This window comes from Macaca nemestrina, chromosome 1 (genome assembly GCF_043159975.1).
Source record: "Macaca nemestrina isolate mMacNem1 chromosome 1, mMacNem.hap1, whole genome shotgun sequence".
NCBI classification, from domain to species: Eukaryota; Metazoa; Chordata; class Mammalia; order Primates; family Cercopithecidae; genus Macaca; species Macaca nemestrina.
This window is the reverse complement of record NC_092125.1, coordinates 55,133,074-55,147,318: the sequence shown is the minus strand read 5'-3', so window position 1 is coordinate 55,147,318 and position 14,245 is coordinate 55,133,074. Positions and strand designations below refer to the sequence as shown.

At 35.2% G+C, this 14,245-nt stretch overlaps 1 protein-coding gene across 3 annotated transcripts in view; it reads left to right on the top strand.

Moving 5' to 3' along the window:
• LOC105484656 (assembly factor for spindle microtubules) overlaps positions 1-14,245 on the top strand; it is a 65,170-nt gene that overhangs the window by 19,509 nt on the left and 31,416 nt on the right. For all 3 annotated transcript variants that reach the window (XM_024793728.2, XM_011746488.2, XM_011746489.2), the window contains exons 11-17: positions 1,557-1,702; positions 1,793-1,878; positions 2,391-2,612; positions 4,458-4,665; positions 4,756-4,898; positions 5,016-5,144; positions 9,057-9,251. In XM_024793728.2, coding sequence (XP_024649496.2) covers positions 1,557-1,702; positions 1,793-1,878; positions 2,391-2,612; positions 4,458-4,665; positions 4,756-4,898; positions 5,016-5,144; positions 9,057-9,251 — 1,129 coding nt within the window. The remainder of the gene's footprint in view (positions 1-1,556; positions 1,703-1,792; positions 1,879-2,390; positions 2,613-4,457; positions 4,666-4,755; positions 4,899-5,015; positions 5,145-9,056; positions 9,252-14,245) is intronic.

The window sequence follows — 14,245 nt, the reverse complement described above, 5'->3', positions numbered from 1 at the left end:
ACTTTAGCCATTCCACATGAGCTAAGATCATTTTGCTTAAAATATTTCACATATTTTTTTTTAGTTGGCTAATTTATTTATTTAATAAATTCAAGCCACCACATCAATATTCTGGCCAATAGGAATTGTTTTTACACTTTTTCCACTTTCTACGATGAACAAGGATTGGTTTAATGTTCAGTGCTATTTTTCCACAAAGAAAGCCCCCCTCCTTTTTTTTTTTTTTTTTTTTTGAAAGAGTCTTGCTCTGTCACTCAGGCTGGTGTGCAGTAGCACGATTTTGGCTCACTGCAGCCTCTGCCTCCATGTTCAAGCAATTCTCCTGCCTCAGCCCTGCGAATAGCTGGGACTGTAGGCGTGCACAACCATGCCTATTTAATTTTTGTATTTTTAGTGGAGACAGAGTTTCACCATGTTTGCCGGGCTGGTCTTGAACTCCTGACCTTAGGTGATCCACCCGCCTCGGCCCCCCAAAGTGCTGGGAGTAAATGCATGAGCCACTGTGACTGGCCAGAAAGCCCATTTTTATGCTTTTATAGGAGTTACTGAGGATTTAGCACTGTTGGATGTTGATGTTGTTTAGTCGGTTAGGAATTCTAAGTAGTTAAGAGATTGATCTTGAGTAACCAAATTTCTATTTTGTTAAGTGTCAGAAAAATGACTGTTTATAGATCTTTGAAGTCACTTGAGAATGCTTTGGGATGGTTACTCTATTAATGCCATGGGTGATGGGTTGGTCTACAATTGATTGAATGGTTGGCCTAGAATTATCTTAAGTCTCTTTCTAGCCTTTAGAGACTTTGGTTGTGTAAGTAATTCAACCAGCTTTTTGTTGCAGACAGAAATCAGTTGGGGCTTGCTTTTTCTGTCTTTGTTAGGTAGATACTCAAATATTTGTGGGTGGGTGTGTGTGTGTGTGTGTGTATACATACACACACACACATAAAATATATATCTATATATACATATATATACACATATAATATATATACAGATACAATATATGTGTATATATGAAGGAATTACTGTGGAAACTAGTAAAATGGGATTTTAGTCCTCATCTTAGTTTTGCCATTGCCAGCTCTATGACCATCGGCAATTCATTTAAGCTCTATGGGCCTTAGTTTCTTCATCTAACAATAACTAATTGTGGGCTTTACCATGATAACTAAAATAAGAAAATAAAGCACTTGCTTGACATGTAGAATATAGTACATCCCAATAAATGTGCTTCCTCTCTGCTCTACATCCCTCTCCTCTCTTTCCTTTCCTTCTTTCTCTTCTCTGTAGAGCCCTATTATTTTGTTCATGTGTACATTTGTCTGTGTATGTCTTATTTTCTTATCATCTGTTCACACACTTCAATCCCAAACTTAAAATAAGAACCTACTTGCCAACTATGGGGCAACAGAGTTTTGAGATAGTATTTTGAAGTCTTTCTGGTCATAAAGCCCTGTAACTGTTGGGGTTTATGTGGGAAATAACTATATTTCAATGAATGATTTTTTCATATATGTTTTTATAATAATTTCATCTGAATATTTTATTACTGCCAGGCGAACCATGGAACTTCTCACACAGAACTGGAATCTCTCAAAGAAACTCAGGATTCCGGCGATAAGTCGTCTTCAAAAGATGCACAATGTTGACATTGTTCTTCAAGTTCTTAAATCACGAGGAATTGAATTAAGTGATGAGCATGGTAAAAACTGAGTAGAGTTAAAACTTATTCTTCTCACTGAATATTGATATGTGTATACATTGTGCTAATGGACAACCTTTTCTTTTATAGGAAATACAATTCTATCTAAGGATATTGTGGATAGGCACAGAGAAAAAACTCTCAGGTTGCTTTGGAAAATAGCATTTGCTTTTCAGGTATTATACATTTAGTACATCTTGTACTTCTTATCAATTTTTGATTACTGATTTGTAAAAACAATTTGAATCTAATAAAGAATAACAACAACCATCATTTAATAAGGTTTATTTTGCCCCAGTAACTGATAAACGCTATATATATATATATTTCAATCTAATCTTCACCACACCTGCAAAGTAGGTGTTATGTCTACCTCTCCGGTGAGGAAACTGAAACTACAGTTTACATCATTGATAAATCCCATGTGGCCCCAAATCCCATGTTCTTAACCACTGAACATGTTATCACTTCAGTGTAGATGGTGTTTGCCTTTGGGGGAAAAAAAAATGACTGTTTTGTACTAAAATATCCATTTCAGCCACTTTATTTTCTTTGATTTTTTTAACTTTCTGGTTTAAAAAATCTTCTACAGTTTCTCTAAGTAGAAGACAATTACTTTGATTTCTGTGGGTTAAAAATAATATATGGAAAATATGACAGTATTTATCTTTTTTTATGTTTGTTTTAGGTGGATATTTCCCTTAACTTAGATCAATTAAAGGAAGAAATTGCCTTTCTAAAACACACAAAGAGTATAAAGAAAACAATATCTCTACTATCATGCCATTCTGATGCTCTTATTAATAAGAAAAAAGGCAAAAGGGATAGTGGTTCTTTTGAACAATATAGTGAAAACATAAAGTTATTGATGGATTGGGTAAATGCTGTTTGTGCCTTCTATAATAAAAAGGTAAGTTTCTTTGTTTTTGTTTTAACCCAATATATTTTAATAAATTTTGATGAAAGTCACTTAAACTTAATTCATAAAGTCTTTTCTTGACTTTCTTAATTCATCTGTGTAAGCAAACTCTCCCTCAAATGAGTGAATGTATTATCATATACCTTATTTCATCGTATTTCATCTAATCTGTCACCAATTGTATGATATATGATAATTTTATCACTAAGAAAAGAAAAATACGCCCTAGATGGAAGTCTTAGTAGAAGATGCTTGTGTAGAACTGGCACATAAAAGGATCGTATCATTATTATAAAGGTCAATTCAAATAAACCCACATGCAGAAAGGGACAACTAAGAACTTACCACTAGATAGAAGAAGAAGAACAAAATTTGAGTCTCTCTATAATCATGTGTTAGGTTGACACTATATTTCTGTATGAAGTATACTTCTTAGTGTAAATATATAAAAAAAAATTCCCCTAAACACATGGATAAACTATCTGGTAACAAACATAAGACAGGAACAGTGATACAGGATATGTGTAACTCAATATGGTAAACCTTGCAATATGGTTATACCAAGAAGTTATTAGTAGAAAAATTGTTAAACATATGGATAATCTTCTATGTTTTAACTGAATACTAGAGAGACAAAGCTGATCATCAATATTAATTCCATATTTGGAATTTGCATACTAGCTAAAATTTCTTTTTAATGCCAAAATTAGTAGTTGCAGTATTTTGTGGTCATTCATTGACATGAATGACAATGAATGCCTAGTCACTCGTTGCTAGCTGATGTCAAACAAGGTGGTGCTCTGTCTTTTTGTTTCAGCTCTTATACTGTAAAAAAGCATCTTTTCAGGACCTATTTAGCATTGTGCTTTTTTGCATTTTTGTGCTTTTTGTTGGTGAGTTCCCTGTTTAAAATGGCCTTCAACTGTAGTAATGAAGCCCTGTCTAGTGTTCTTAGGAGAAGACTGTGATGTGCCATATACAGAAAATATATGCGTTAACTAATTTTAATGCAGGCATGAATTATAATGCTGTTGGCCATGAGTTAGTGTTATTGGATCAGAAACACACGTAAAACAAGGTTATGTGTGAATTGGTTGATAAACTTTATAACCAGAGGCTCACAGGACACTAACCTTGTATTTCTCCTCTGTGCAATGGTTCAGTATTCACAATTTAGTTTTCACAAATAATGAGAATTCACTCTCATTGCTTGTTGTTGTAGTTTCCTAAGACTACCATAGCAAATTACTACAAACTAGGTGGCTTAAGGTAGAAATTTACTCTCTCACAGTTCCAGAGGTTAGAAGTCTGAAATCAACGTGTTGGATGTGCCATGATCTCACATAAGGTTCTAGGGGAGACTCTGTTTTATTCCTTTCTTTTAAACTTTAGAGCTTAACAGTCAACCTTGGCCGGGCGTGGTGGCTCACGCCTGTAATCCCAGCACTTTGGGAGGCCGAGGTGGGCGGATCACAAGGTCAGGAGATCGAGACCATGGTGAAACCCCGTCTCTACTAAAAATAGAAAAAATTAGCCGGGCGCAGGGGCGGGCGCCTGTAGTCCCAGCTACTCGGGAGGCTGAGGCAGGAGAATGGCGTGAACCCGGGAGGCGGAGCTTGCAGTGAGCCGAGATTGCGCCACTGCACTCCAGCCTGGGCGACAGAGCGAGACTCCGTCTCAAAAAAAAAAAACAAAAAACAGTCAACCTTGCCATTACGTGCCGTGTAGGTTTGTCACTCCAGTCCCTGCCTCTACCATTGACAGGTATTCTGCAAACCATTGTGTCTATATTACTTTCTAAATGCAGTTAATTGTTTTTCTGGCATTTTCAATCAGGTGGAGAATTTTACAGTGTCTTTCTCAGACGGCCGTGTGTTATGTTACCTGATCCACCATTACCATCCTTGCTATGTGCCATTTGATGCTATATGTCAGCGTACTACTCAAACTGTGGAATGTACGCAAACTGGTTCAGTGGTATTAAATTCATCATCTGAATCTGATGACAGTTCTCTGGATATGTCTCTTAAAGCATTTGATCATGGTTAGTCCCTTTTTGTTACTTTTCCAATTCTTTGCCATGTCTGATTTGAAGCTACAACTGTCTAATTTCTCCTTTCCTCCTGCATGATAGAAAATACTTCAGAACTATACAAAGAGCTCCTAGAAAATGAAAAGAAAAATTTTCAATTGATTAGGTCTGCAGTTAGAGACCTTGGTGGAATACCTGCTATGATTAATCATTCAGATATGTCAAATACAATTCCAGATGAAAAGGTAAGGAAAAGAAGAGTTTCTTAATTATTAATTCAATAATAAAAGTCTCAGAAGATGATAGTAAGTACTGTATTCTCTGTTGATATTCTGTTTTTATCTTCTGTGGGTTTTTTTTAGGTGGTTATTACCTATTTGTCATTTCTTTGTGCAAGGCTTTTGGATCTTCGTAAAGAAATAAGAGCTGCTCGACTCATACAAACAATGTGGAGAAAATATAAACTAAAAACAGATCTCAAACGCCATCAGGTACTCCTAGAATATGAAACCACTGTAGTGTGAATTCTACTTTTTAAGATATCAGTTGATTGATTTTTCATGTGATTTTACATTTTACAGATGTATGGCATTATTAAGATAAATTTAATGAATTGTGTATATGTATTTTGGGTTGGGAAGGTATGAGTATTTCTCCCTAATTGCTAATGTTCTCTTCATTTGATATATCTTCCAGTCTCTGTCCACCCCTTTACTTAGTCTGTTCCAAGAAGGGAAGAGGAATAACTTAATCTGCTTTTTAAATTTGTGAGGAATACATAGGGATGCTTAACTCAGTTCTTCCTTTCCTCCTGTTGGAATCTAACCTGCCTCTAGAGAGCAGGAGCGTTCCATTAATTTTTTAATTGGTGCTGTGTGAAGCTTGACCTCAACTAGTGCTGCCTGGGCCTGAGCATCAAGTGTCTGATTTTGTGATTTAACTAGTAAGCTTAGTTTGTTTGCCATGAAGCTGTCTCCTACTTTATCCTTTATTAGTTTTAAAACTGGTATTTTGGTTTCTGCTATTAATTTTTCAACATGTTAGGTTCTGGGCATGAAAATAGAGGTGTTATTTGTTGTTTCCCTTTGTGACCCCAATAGTACAAAAATTTCATTAATGTAAAACATTTTTTTGTAAGTTCTGAGAAAATTGTTATTTTTAATAATCTAAAAAATGGTCTCCTTGATCAAGTTGAACAAACTATTTCAATCTTTTCATCTCCCTATTCCATCTACTAACTAATATTGTATTTATTTATTTGGAAAACCAAAAAAAAAAAACAAGTATCCATGCCTAGTAACATTTATCATAAATATTTCAGAAATACATTCCACCCAATATTCCTTCTCAACTTTGAAATATAATGCATCTATGATAAAGTTCTTGGTAGCTGTGTAAAACAGCTAAATTTTGACAACTTTTAAACACAATATATGTTTTTTCATATCACACCAGACTTGGAAATAAGACTAATTGAAATAATTTTCTTTTCCCCTACTCAAACTCTTCACAGTAAAGTTTGGGAAATAGGCAGGGTCTTAATACTCACAAATGGTCTTTTCTGCTACTATACATGCCCTGTGCCCTATAGTGCCCCTAAACTCAGGATCTGCCTCTCTGCCTACATATCACTTGGAGAATAACTTCCTGAAAACTTTCCTAAAGCAATTCCCCTAGAAGCTTCCAATACTTCCACAGGTATTGGAAGAGTTCAGGAAAGTGTCTCCCCTGACCAGTCCTCAAGCTATTTGATTCATCCATTGTATATTGCATTAAATGAGAGTTTTAGAATTACATGAGATAAATATATATGTATTCTGCTTTTATTTTCTGCTTAAGATAGCCTTATATTAATCAGATTTTTTTTTCTTTTGGAGACAAGGTCTCACTCTGTCACCCAGGCAGGAGTGCAATAGTGCGATCTTGCTCACTTCAGATTTTGCCTCTTGGGTTCAAGCCATTCTTGTGCCACAGCCTCCTGAGTAGTTGGGATTATAGGTGCATGCCACCACGCCCGGCTAATTTTTGTATTTTTTGTAGAGACAGGATTTCACCGCATTGCCTAGGTAGTCTCCTGGCCTCAAGTGATCTGCCTGACTCTGTCTCCCACAGTGCTGGGATTACATGCATGAGCTACTGCACCTGGTCTTAGTCTGATATTAACTGTAGAATTTTCTTAACTTTTTGCTGGTGAGAACCCTTTTCTTGATTTATTTCCTTAATGCAAATAGTAGAAGTTTCCATTTTTTGAAGGACTAAATTAAGAGAAATTTCTATACTTAATGGTTAAACTTCTTGTACCCAGTCAGACCACTGCTTCTCTCCTTTCTCTTGGTGACCATACTCCCTCTTTTATACAGTTACCTCACATCCAATTATATCTTTCCATTTTCTATTTAGAACATTAAGCAGCAGGCTTCCTATGTTATTACAAGCTACTAAACATATTAACTTGAGATAGCTATTTTTCAGGTTTTATATTTTGCTTTTATGTTATAATTCATATGAATCTATTAATAATGAAGTGGCTGAAACTTTTACAGTGACAAAGAAACTTTGACAAGTAACTAAAATTACCTGATGAATTATTGAAGCATCCCCTGGTACATTACAGCTCTCAGTTCTTCCTGTCAACAAATAGCCATAAACTCCAGAGCAAAAGAAGTCCTAGAATTTGGCCCTATATATATAAGGCAAGATGAAAGAAATAAGCTGGTACCTGGCTGACTCAACAACAGTCTGATTAAAAAGGGTCAATGACGACAGGCATGGAAACTTTTATCATCAGTATATGTAATTTTCAAATACTTGCTAAATTTGGTAATATATTTGCCTCTTCTAATTTATTTACTTTCCGTCTTTAACTTCTCTAATGGCATGTAAGGTTGTACTTTAGTTCTATAGAGATGATCTAAAAACTGAGATAAGTTACAATTTACTTTAGCTTTTTTGTCCATGAATGCCCTGACTCTTACAACTTTTGACTCAAATGCAATATACTTCTGAACTGCAACATTTGAAAATTTTACTGATTTATGTATTTATTTATTTACTCTAATAGGGGTGTGCTTTTAACTTGAGCCTCTACATCCCTAAAGGCCATAGGTTTCAGAAGGGCATTGACAATGGTGTTAGATGACTTAATCAACTTGTTAAACACATAATTCCCTTAGCCTGATTTTAGAATTGTCTACTCTTTCTCCCCAGAGGAATGATCCAATATATAGCCCTTACCATTCCTTCGTATTTATGTTTCAATCTATTGGTCACCTTTTTTATATGTAAAAATAACAATTTTATTATTTCCATAGTTGTTTCCCCTATTGTATAATTTTCATGCACAGATACCATCCACTGATTGTTATTAATTAATAATTGGAATTATAGCTCATCTCTGTGTAGAGCCTACCCTTGCATGGTGGACTGTCCCAGACAGCAACACAAATAGCTGCCAAACATCTCTGCCATAAGTTATTCCTTCCCACCAGAGGAAATAGTTCATTTTCTAGTCTCCGATTCCAGTGACGTAAATTGAGAAATCTAGTGTTGAACAGTATAGCAAAGTTACTTTAAAGCCAAACTGCCTGGTTCATATCCTGGCTATAATGCCAATAAACTAACAAGCTACTTAACCTCATTGCCTCAGTTTTCTACTGATCATAAGAGTAGTATTTGCTCATTTTTTCTTAGGGTGGTGGTTGTGAGATTTAAATGGATTATTTGTGAAGTGTTCAGAATGGTGCTGGACATAGAATATGTTATTATTTACAGCAATTTATTATCAGAAGTAACAAATGAGATATGGGGGGTATTGTTCTCTAACATAACTAGGGAGCTGGCTCCTCTTTGACCACGAGTGTTGGGCATCTCAGATACCACTTTTCATAACCCAAACTATACTCTTTTTCTTGAGCTTGTGTGGCCTAAGACCACAATATATTCTATGCTAAAGGAGGAGGTATTTTGTTTCTCCCCTTTAGTGTTTTGCTTTGTTGAAATTGTTACAATTCTCTAACACATTTTTTTTTCATACAATCCACCCCTTTCCTAAAAGTCAGTCCTGAATCTAGTGGACCCAAATCTGAGAAACATACCACATTACACTTCAAATAGCCTTTATCTTGATTACTGAGGATCTGTGATAGATTAAACATGTCTGATCTTTATCTTAGACTATTTCTTAGGAATCTTTGTTTCATCATACAAACATATCTGCAAGCCCACCTATCAGCCCTTTCGACATGCCTGGAATTATCAGTACTCCAAAGATGAACACAAGAAGCGTGGGGGTGTTGTATTTCCAGGATCAATTTAATTGGTGTTTAACATATGATTATCTTACAAAGAATAATTTAAGGTCTTAAGCGAGTGTTTAATTTACATTTGCTGACTTTTTATTTTAGGAGAGAGATAAAGCTGCAAGAATTATTCAATCAGCTGTAATCAATTTTCTAGCAAAACAAAGATTGAGAAAAAGAGTTAATGCGGCACTCATCATTCAGAAATACTGGCGAAGAGTCTTAGCACAGAGAAAATTATTAATATTAAAAAAGGAAAAGCTGGAAAAAGTTCAAAATAAAGCAGCATCACTTATTCAGGTACAGTATCCTGGACTAATTTTTGAATTTATAAACTTTTCATGATTTTTTTAAGAAGGCAAAATGTGATGAAGTTTTCAATGATTATATTTTAGAATTCTTTATCTAATACTTAATTTAACAAATATTTACTACCCAAAAGCTCGTTATGGTGCTCAGCAGAAGGCTGAAACATAATTGAAATGCATTTGCTCTGAGAAAGCAAACATTCTAATTCCGTACCTCTTGCTGTCTTCTTTGTTGCGTCTTCTACTCTATGGGACATGCTGGCATACTCAACCATTCTACTTTGTATATCCACATAACCAACCAGGTCCTTTTTTATCTTTGCTATGAGTCCTGGAAACTTCTCTTTGGAACAACTGTACACATTTTTCTCTCTAATCCACTTAGTTGGCATGTAACGGAAATAGTGCTTATAATTATTCTGTAGAATACCTATATTATTTTTCTTTTTAGGAAAAAATATTTAATATTAAGTTTAGATAATATGGTCTTCACATCTATGTAAATTAGTTTTTTATATTAAATTATATTTTAGTAACATGAGAGATGTGCATTATTTAAATTTACTATTTATAAATGCCATTGAAGCTTCACCCCATCAATGTATCTGATTTATAAATTTGAAAGTTTTTGTGTCTGGCTACCATTATTGATAAATGAGGGGTTCTCCGACTTAAATAGTTGTCTTTTTAAACCTTTTTTTAAATGTAAAACATTACGCATAGAAAATTACCCCAAATAAAAATATAGAGCCTAATGATTTTTCACAAAATGTATACCAATGTAAAACCACCTAGATCAAGAAATGGAATATTGCCAGTGTAGCAAAAGGCATTTTTCAATTAACTCTCCCATCCCAGCTCAAGCTAACCATTATGCTAATCATACCATTTTCCTAAGTGTTTTCTTTAAACATAATAATTTAGTTTCGCTTACTTTTTGAATTGTTACAGATGAGTTCAAACCATATAAATTCTTTGATGTGATATTATTACATTTTTTGAGATTTATCAGCGTTGTTGAGTATAGCCATGGTTTAATTTTTTTATTTCGTATTCTACACTATACTTAATCTGCTCTATTTTTGATGAACATTTGGCTTTTCAGTTTTGAGTGATTATGATTAAAGGTATTATGAACATGTCTTTTGGTGTGAAATGTGTTCAGTCTCTTCAATTGTACTAGGAGTGCAATTGTTCTTAAGGCATATAGGCATACCTTGTTTTATTGCTCTTTGCATTATTGTGCTTTGCAGCTATTGAGTGTTTTATGAATTGAAGGTTTGTGGCAACCCTGTGTTAAGTAAGTCTGTCAACGTTTTTTCCAACAGGATATGCTCACTTTATGTTTGTGTCATATTTTGGTAATTCTCACAATATTTTCATTAGTACCAACTTTTTCATTAGTACTACATCTATTATGGTAATCTGAGATTAATGATCTTTGATAGGAAGTGTGAGTGGTCTAGATAGAAGATGAAACCAACCACAACATTCCCATAAGCCAAAGCCTAATCCAGAGAAGGCCCAAACTCTATTCAGTTCTACAAAGGCTGACAGAAGTAAGGAACCTGCAAAAATTTTCAAGTTAGCAGAGAATGGTTCATGAGGTTTAAGGAAATAAGCTGTTCCCATAACATAAAAGTGCAAGGTAAAGCAGCAAGTGCTGATGTAGAAGCTGCAGCAAGTTATTCAGAGGATCAAGCTAAGATCATTAATAAGAGTGGCTACACTAAACAAAAGTTTTCAGAAGACAAAACAGACTTCTATTAAAAGAAGATGCCATCTAAGACTTTTGCATCTAGAAAGGGGAAATCAATTTCTAGCTTCAAAGATTCAAAGGAGAAATTTACTCTCTTGTTAGGGGCTAATGCAACTGGTGGCTTTAAGTTGAAGCCAATGCTTATTTATCCTTCTGAAAATCCTAGGATCCTTAAGAATTATGCTAAATATACTCTGACTGTACACTATAAATGGAACAACAAAGTCTGGATGACGTACATTTGTTTATAGCAGGGTTTACTGAATATTCTAAGTCAATGGTTGAGACCTACTACACAGAAAAGAAGATTCCTTTTAAAATATTACTGTTCATTGACAGTGCCCCTGGTCATGGACATGGACAAGGAGAGGAATGTTGTTTTCATGCCCGCTAACACAGCATCTATTCTGCAGTCCATGGATAAAAATTAATTTGAGTTTTAAGTCGTATTATTTAAGAAACACATTTTTGTAAGGCTATGGCTGCAATGTATAGTGATTCCTTTGATGGATCTGGGTAAAGTTAATTGAAAACCTTCTGGAAAGGATTCATCATTTTAGGTGCCATCAAAAACATTCATGATTCATAGGAGGAGGTCAAAATATCAACATTAACAGGAGTTTGGAACAAGTTGATTCTAACCAACTTTCGTGGGTGACTTTGATTGGTTAAAGGTTTCATTGGAGGAAGTAATTGTGGATGTGGTAGAAATAGCAAGAGAACTAGAATTAGAAGTGGTGACTGAAGGTGTGCTGAATTGCAGCAATCTCATGATATAAGTTGAACAGATGAGGAGTTGCTTCTTACAGATGAGCAAACAAAGTGGTTTCTTGAAATGGGATCTACTCCTGGTAGCCAAATGTGGTAGCTCATTCCTATAATCTCAACAACTTGGGAGGCTAAGGTGGGAGGATGGCTTGAGGCTAAGAGTTCGAGATCAGCCTGGGCAACAAAGTGAGACCCCATTTAAAAATAAAAATAAGCTGGGCATGATGGCTCATGCCTGTAATCCCAAGCACTTTGGCTGAGACAGACAGATCATGTGAGGTAAGGAGTTTGAGACCAGCCTGGCCAACATGGAGAAACCCCATCTCCACTAAAAATACAGAAATTAGCCAGGCATGGGGGTGCATGCCTGTAATCCCAGCTACTTGGGAGGCTGAGACAGGAGAATCACTTGAACCTGAGAGGCAGGAGTTGCAGTGAGTCAAGATCACATCATTGTACTTCAGCCTGGGAGACAGAGCGAGACTCCGTCTCAAAAAATAAAAAAAATAAATAAAATAACTAGCCAAGTGTGGCGGCACACACCCATAGTCCCAGCTACTCACTCAGGAGGCTGAGGTGGGAGGATCCCTTGAGCCTGGAAGTTCAAGGCAGCGGTGAGCCATAATTGCACCACTGCACTCCAGCCTGGGTGACACAGTGAGACCCTAACCGTTAACAAAAAAAAAAAAAAAAATCTACTTTTTGTAAAACTTAAAACAGTATATATATTTAGTTGATAAAGCAGCAGCAGGCTTTGGGAGGATTGACCCCAATTTTAAAAGAATCTCTACTCTGGGTAAAATGCTAATAAGTGGCATTGCATACTATGGAGCTGTCTTTTCTGAATAAGGAGTCAATCAATGCAGCAAACTTCATTGTTGTCTTATTTTTTAAAAAATTGCCAAAGCCATCTTCAACAACTACCATTCTGATCAGTCAGCAACCATCAACATTAAGGTAAGACCCTCCACTAGCAGAAAGATTACAATTTGCTGAAGGCTCACATGGTTCTTAGCATTTTTTAGCAATTTAGTATTTTAAAATTTAGATATGTACATTGTAGTTTTTTAGACATAATGCTTTTGCACACTTAATAGACTGCAGTATAGTGTAAAGATGACTTCAATATGTATTGGGAAACCAAAAAATTTGTGTGACTCACTTTATTGTAATATTTGCTTTATTGTGGTGGTCTGGAACTGCACCTGCTATATCTTTGAGATATGCCTATAGGTATTTCAACTTCAGTGGACACTGCCCAAGAGTTGTTTAAAGTACTTGCAAAGATTTAAAACCCACCAGGTGTTTATGACCATTCACATGACTCCATGTCTACATGAACATTTGGAAATTGTCTTTTTAATTTTAGCCATTCTGGTGATTATGTAGTAGTATTCAGAGTAGTTTTAATTTGATTTTTCTTCATTAATGATGTTGAACAACTTTTCCATTTTGGAAATCTTTTGTGAAGTATTATTATGAGCATCTTTTAAAACTGTTTTAGTTTGTTTGCCTTCTTGTGAATTTATAAAAGGGCTTTATACTATGATCGTTATTAGGCCTTTATTTCATATGTGTGTTGTATCTTCTCCCAAGCTATAACTTACTGTTTTATATCTTACTAATGAAATTTCTTGTTTTTCGTTTATGGTTAGTGTTTTTTGTGTACTATTTAAGGAGTGTTTCTTGATCTTCTTTATCTTAAAGCCTTGTAGATGTATGCCTACGTTATACTCTATAAGCATGAATGTTTTGTTTTCCTCATTTTGATCTCACCTAAAATTAATTTTTAGATGATTTGTTTTAGAAGACATTTAAAAAATATATGGATATCCAGTTGTTTCAACATGTTTTACGGAAATTACCATCCTTGCCCTGTTGCCATGGTACCTTCAGTATACATTATGTATTCTTTTTTTGTTTCTTCTACTTCTATTTTAGATTCTGGGGATATGTGAGCAGAGAGGTTACATGGGTAAATTGTGTGTCACTAGGCCTTAGTGTGCAAATGATCCTGTCACCCAGGTATTCAACATAGTACCTGATAGTCTTCCAACCCATACTTCCATCTGACTTGCCCTCATCAAGCAGTCCCAGTGTCTGTTTTTCCCATCTTTGTGTCCATGTGTATTCAGTGTTTAGCTCCCACTTATAAGTGAGAATATGTGATATTTGGTTTTCTGTTCCTGTGTTACTTCACTTAGGATAATGGCCTCTAGCTGCATGCACATTACTGCAAAGGACATAATTTCTTTTTTTTTTTTTTTTTTTTTTTTTTATGGCTGCATAGTATTCCATGGTGCTTATGTGCTACATTTCCTTTTTTTGAAAATTACCATTTATTTTAGGTTTAGGGGTACATGTACAGGTTTGTTATATGAACTCCAAAATTTGAGTCAGATTTCAGCTAATTTAGAAAGTTTATTTTGCCAAAGTTGAGGATGTACACCCATTGCACT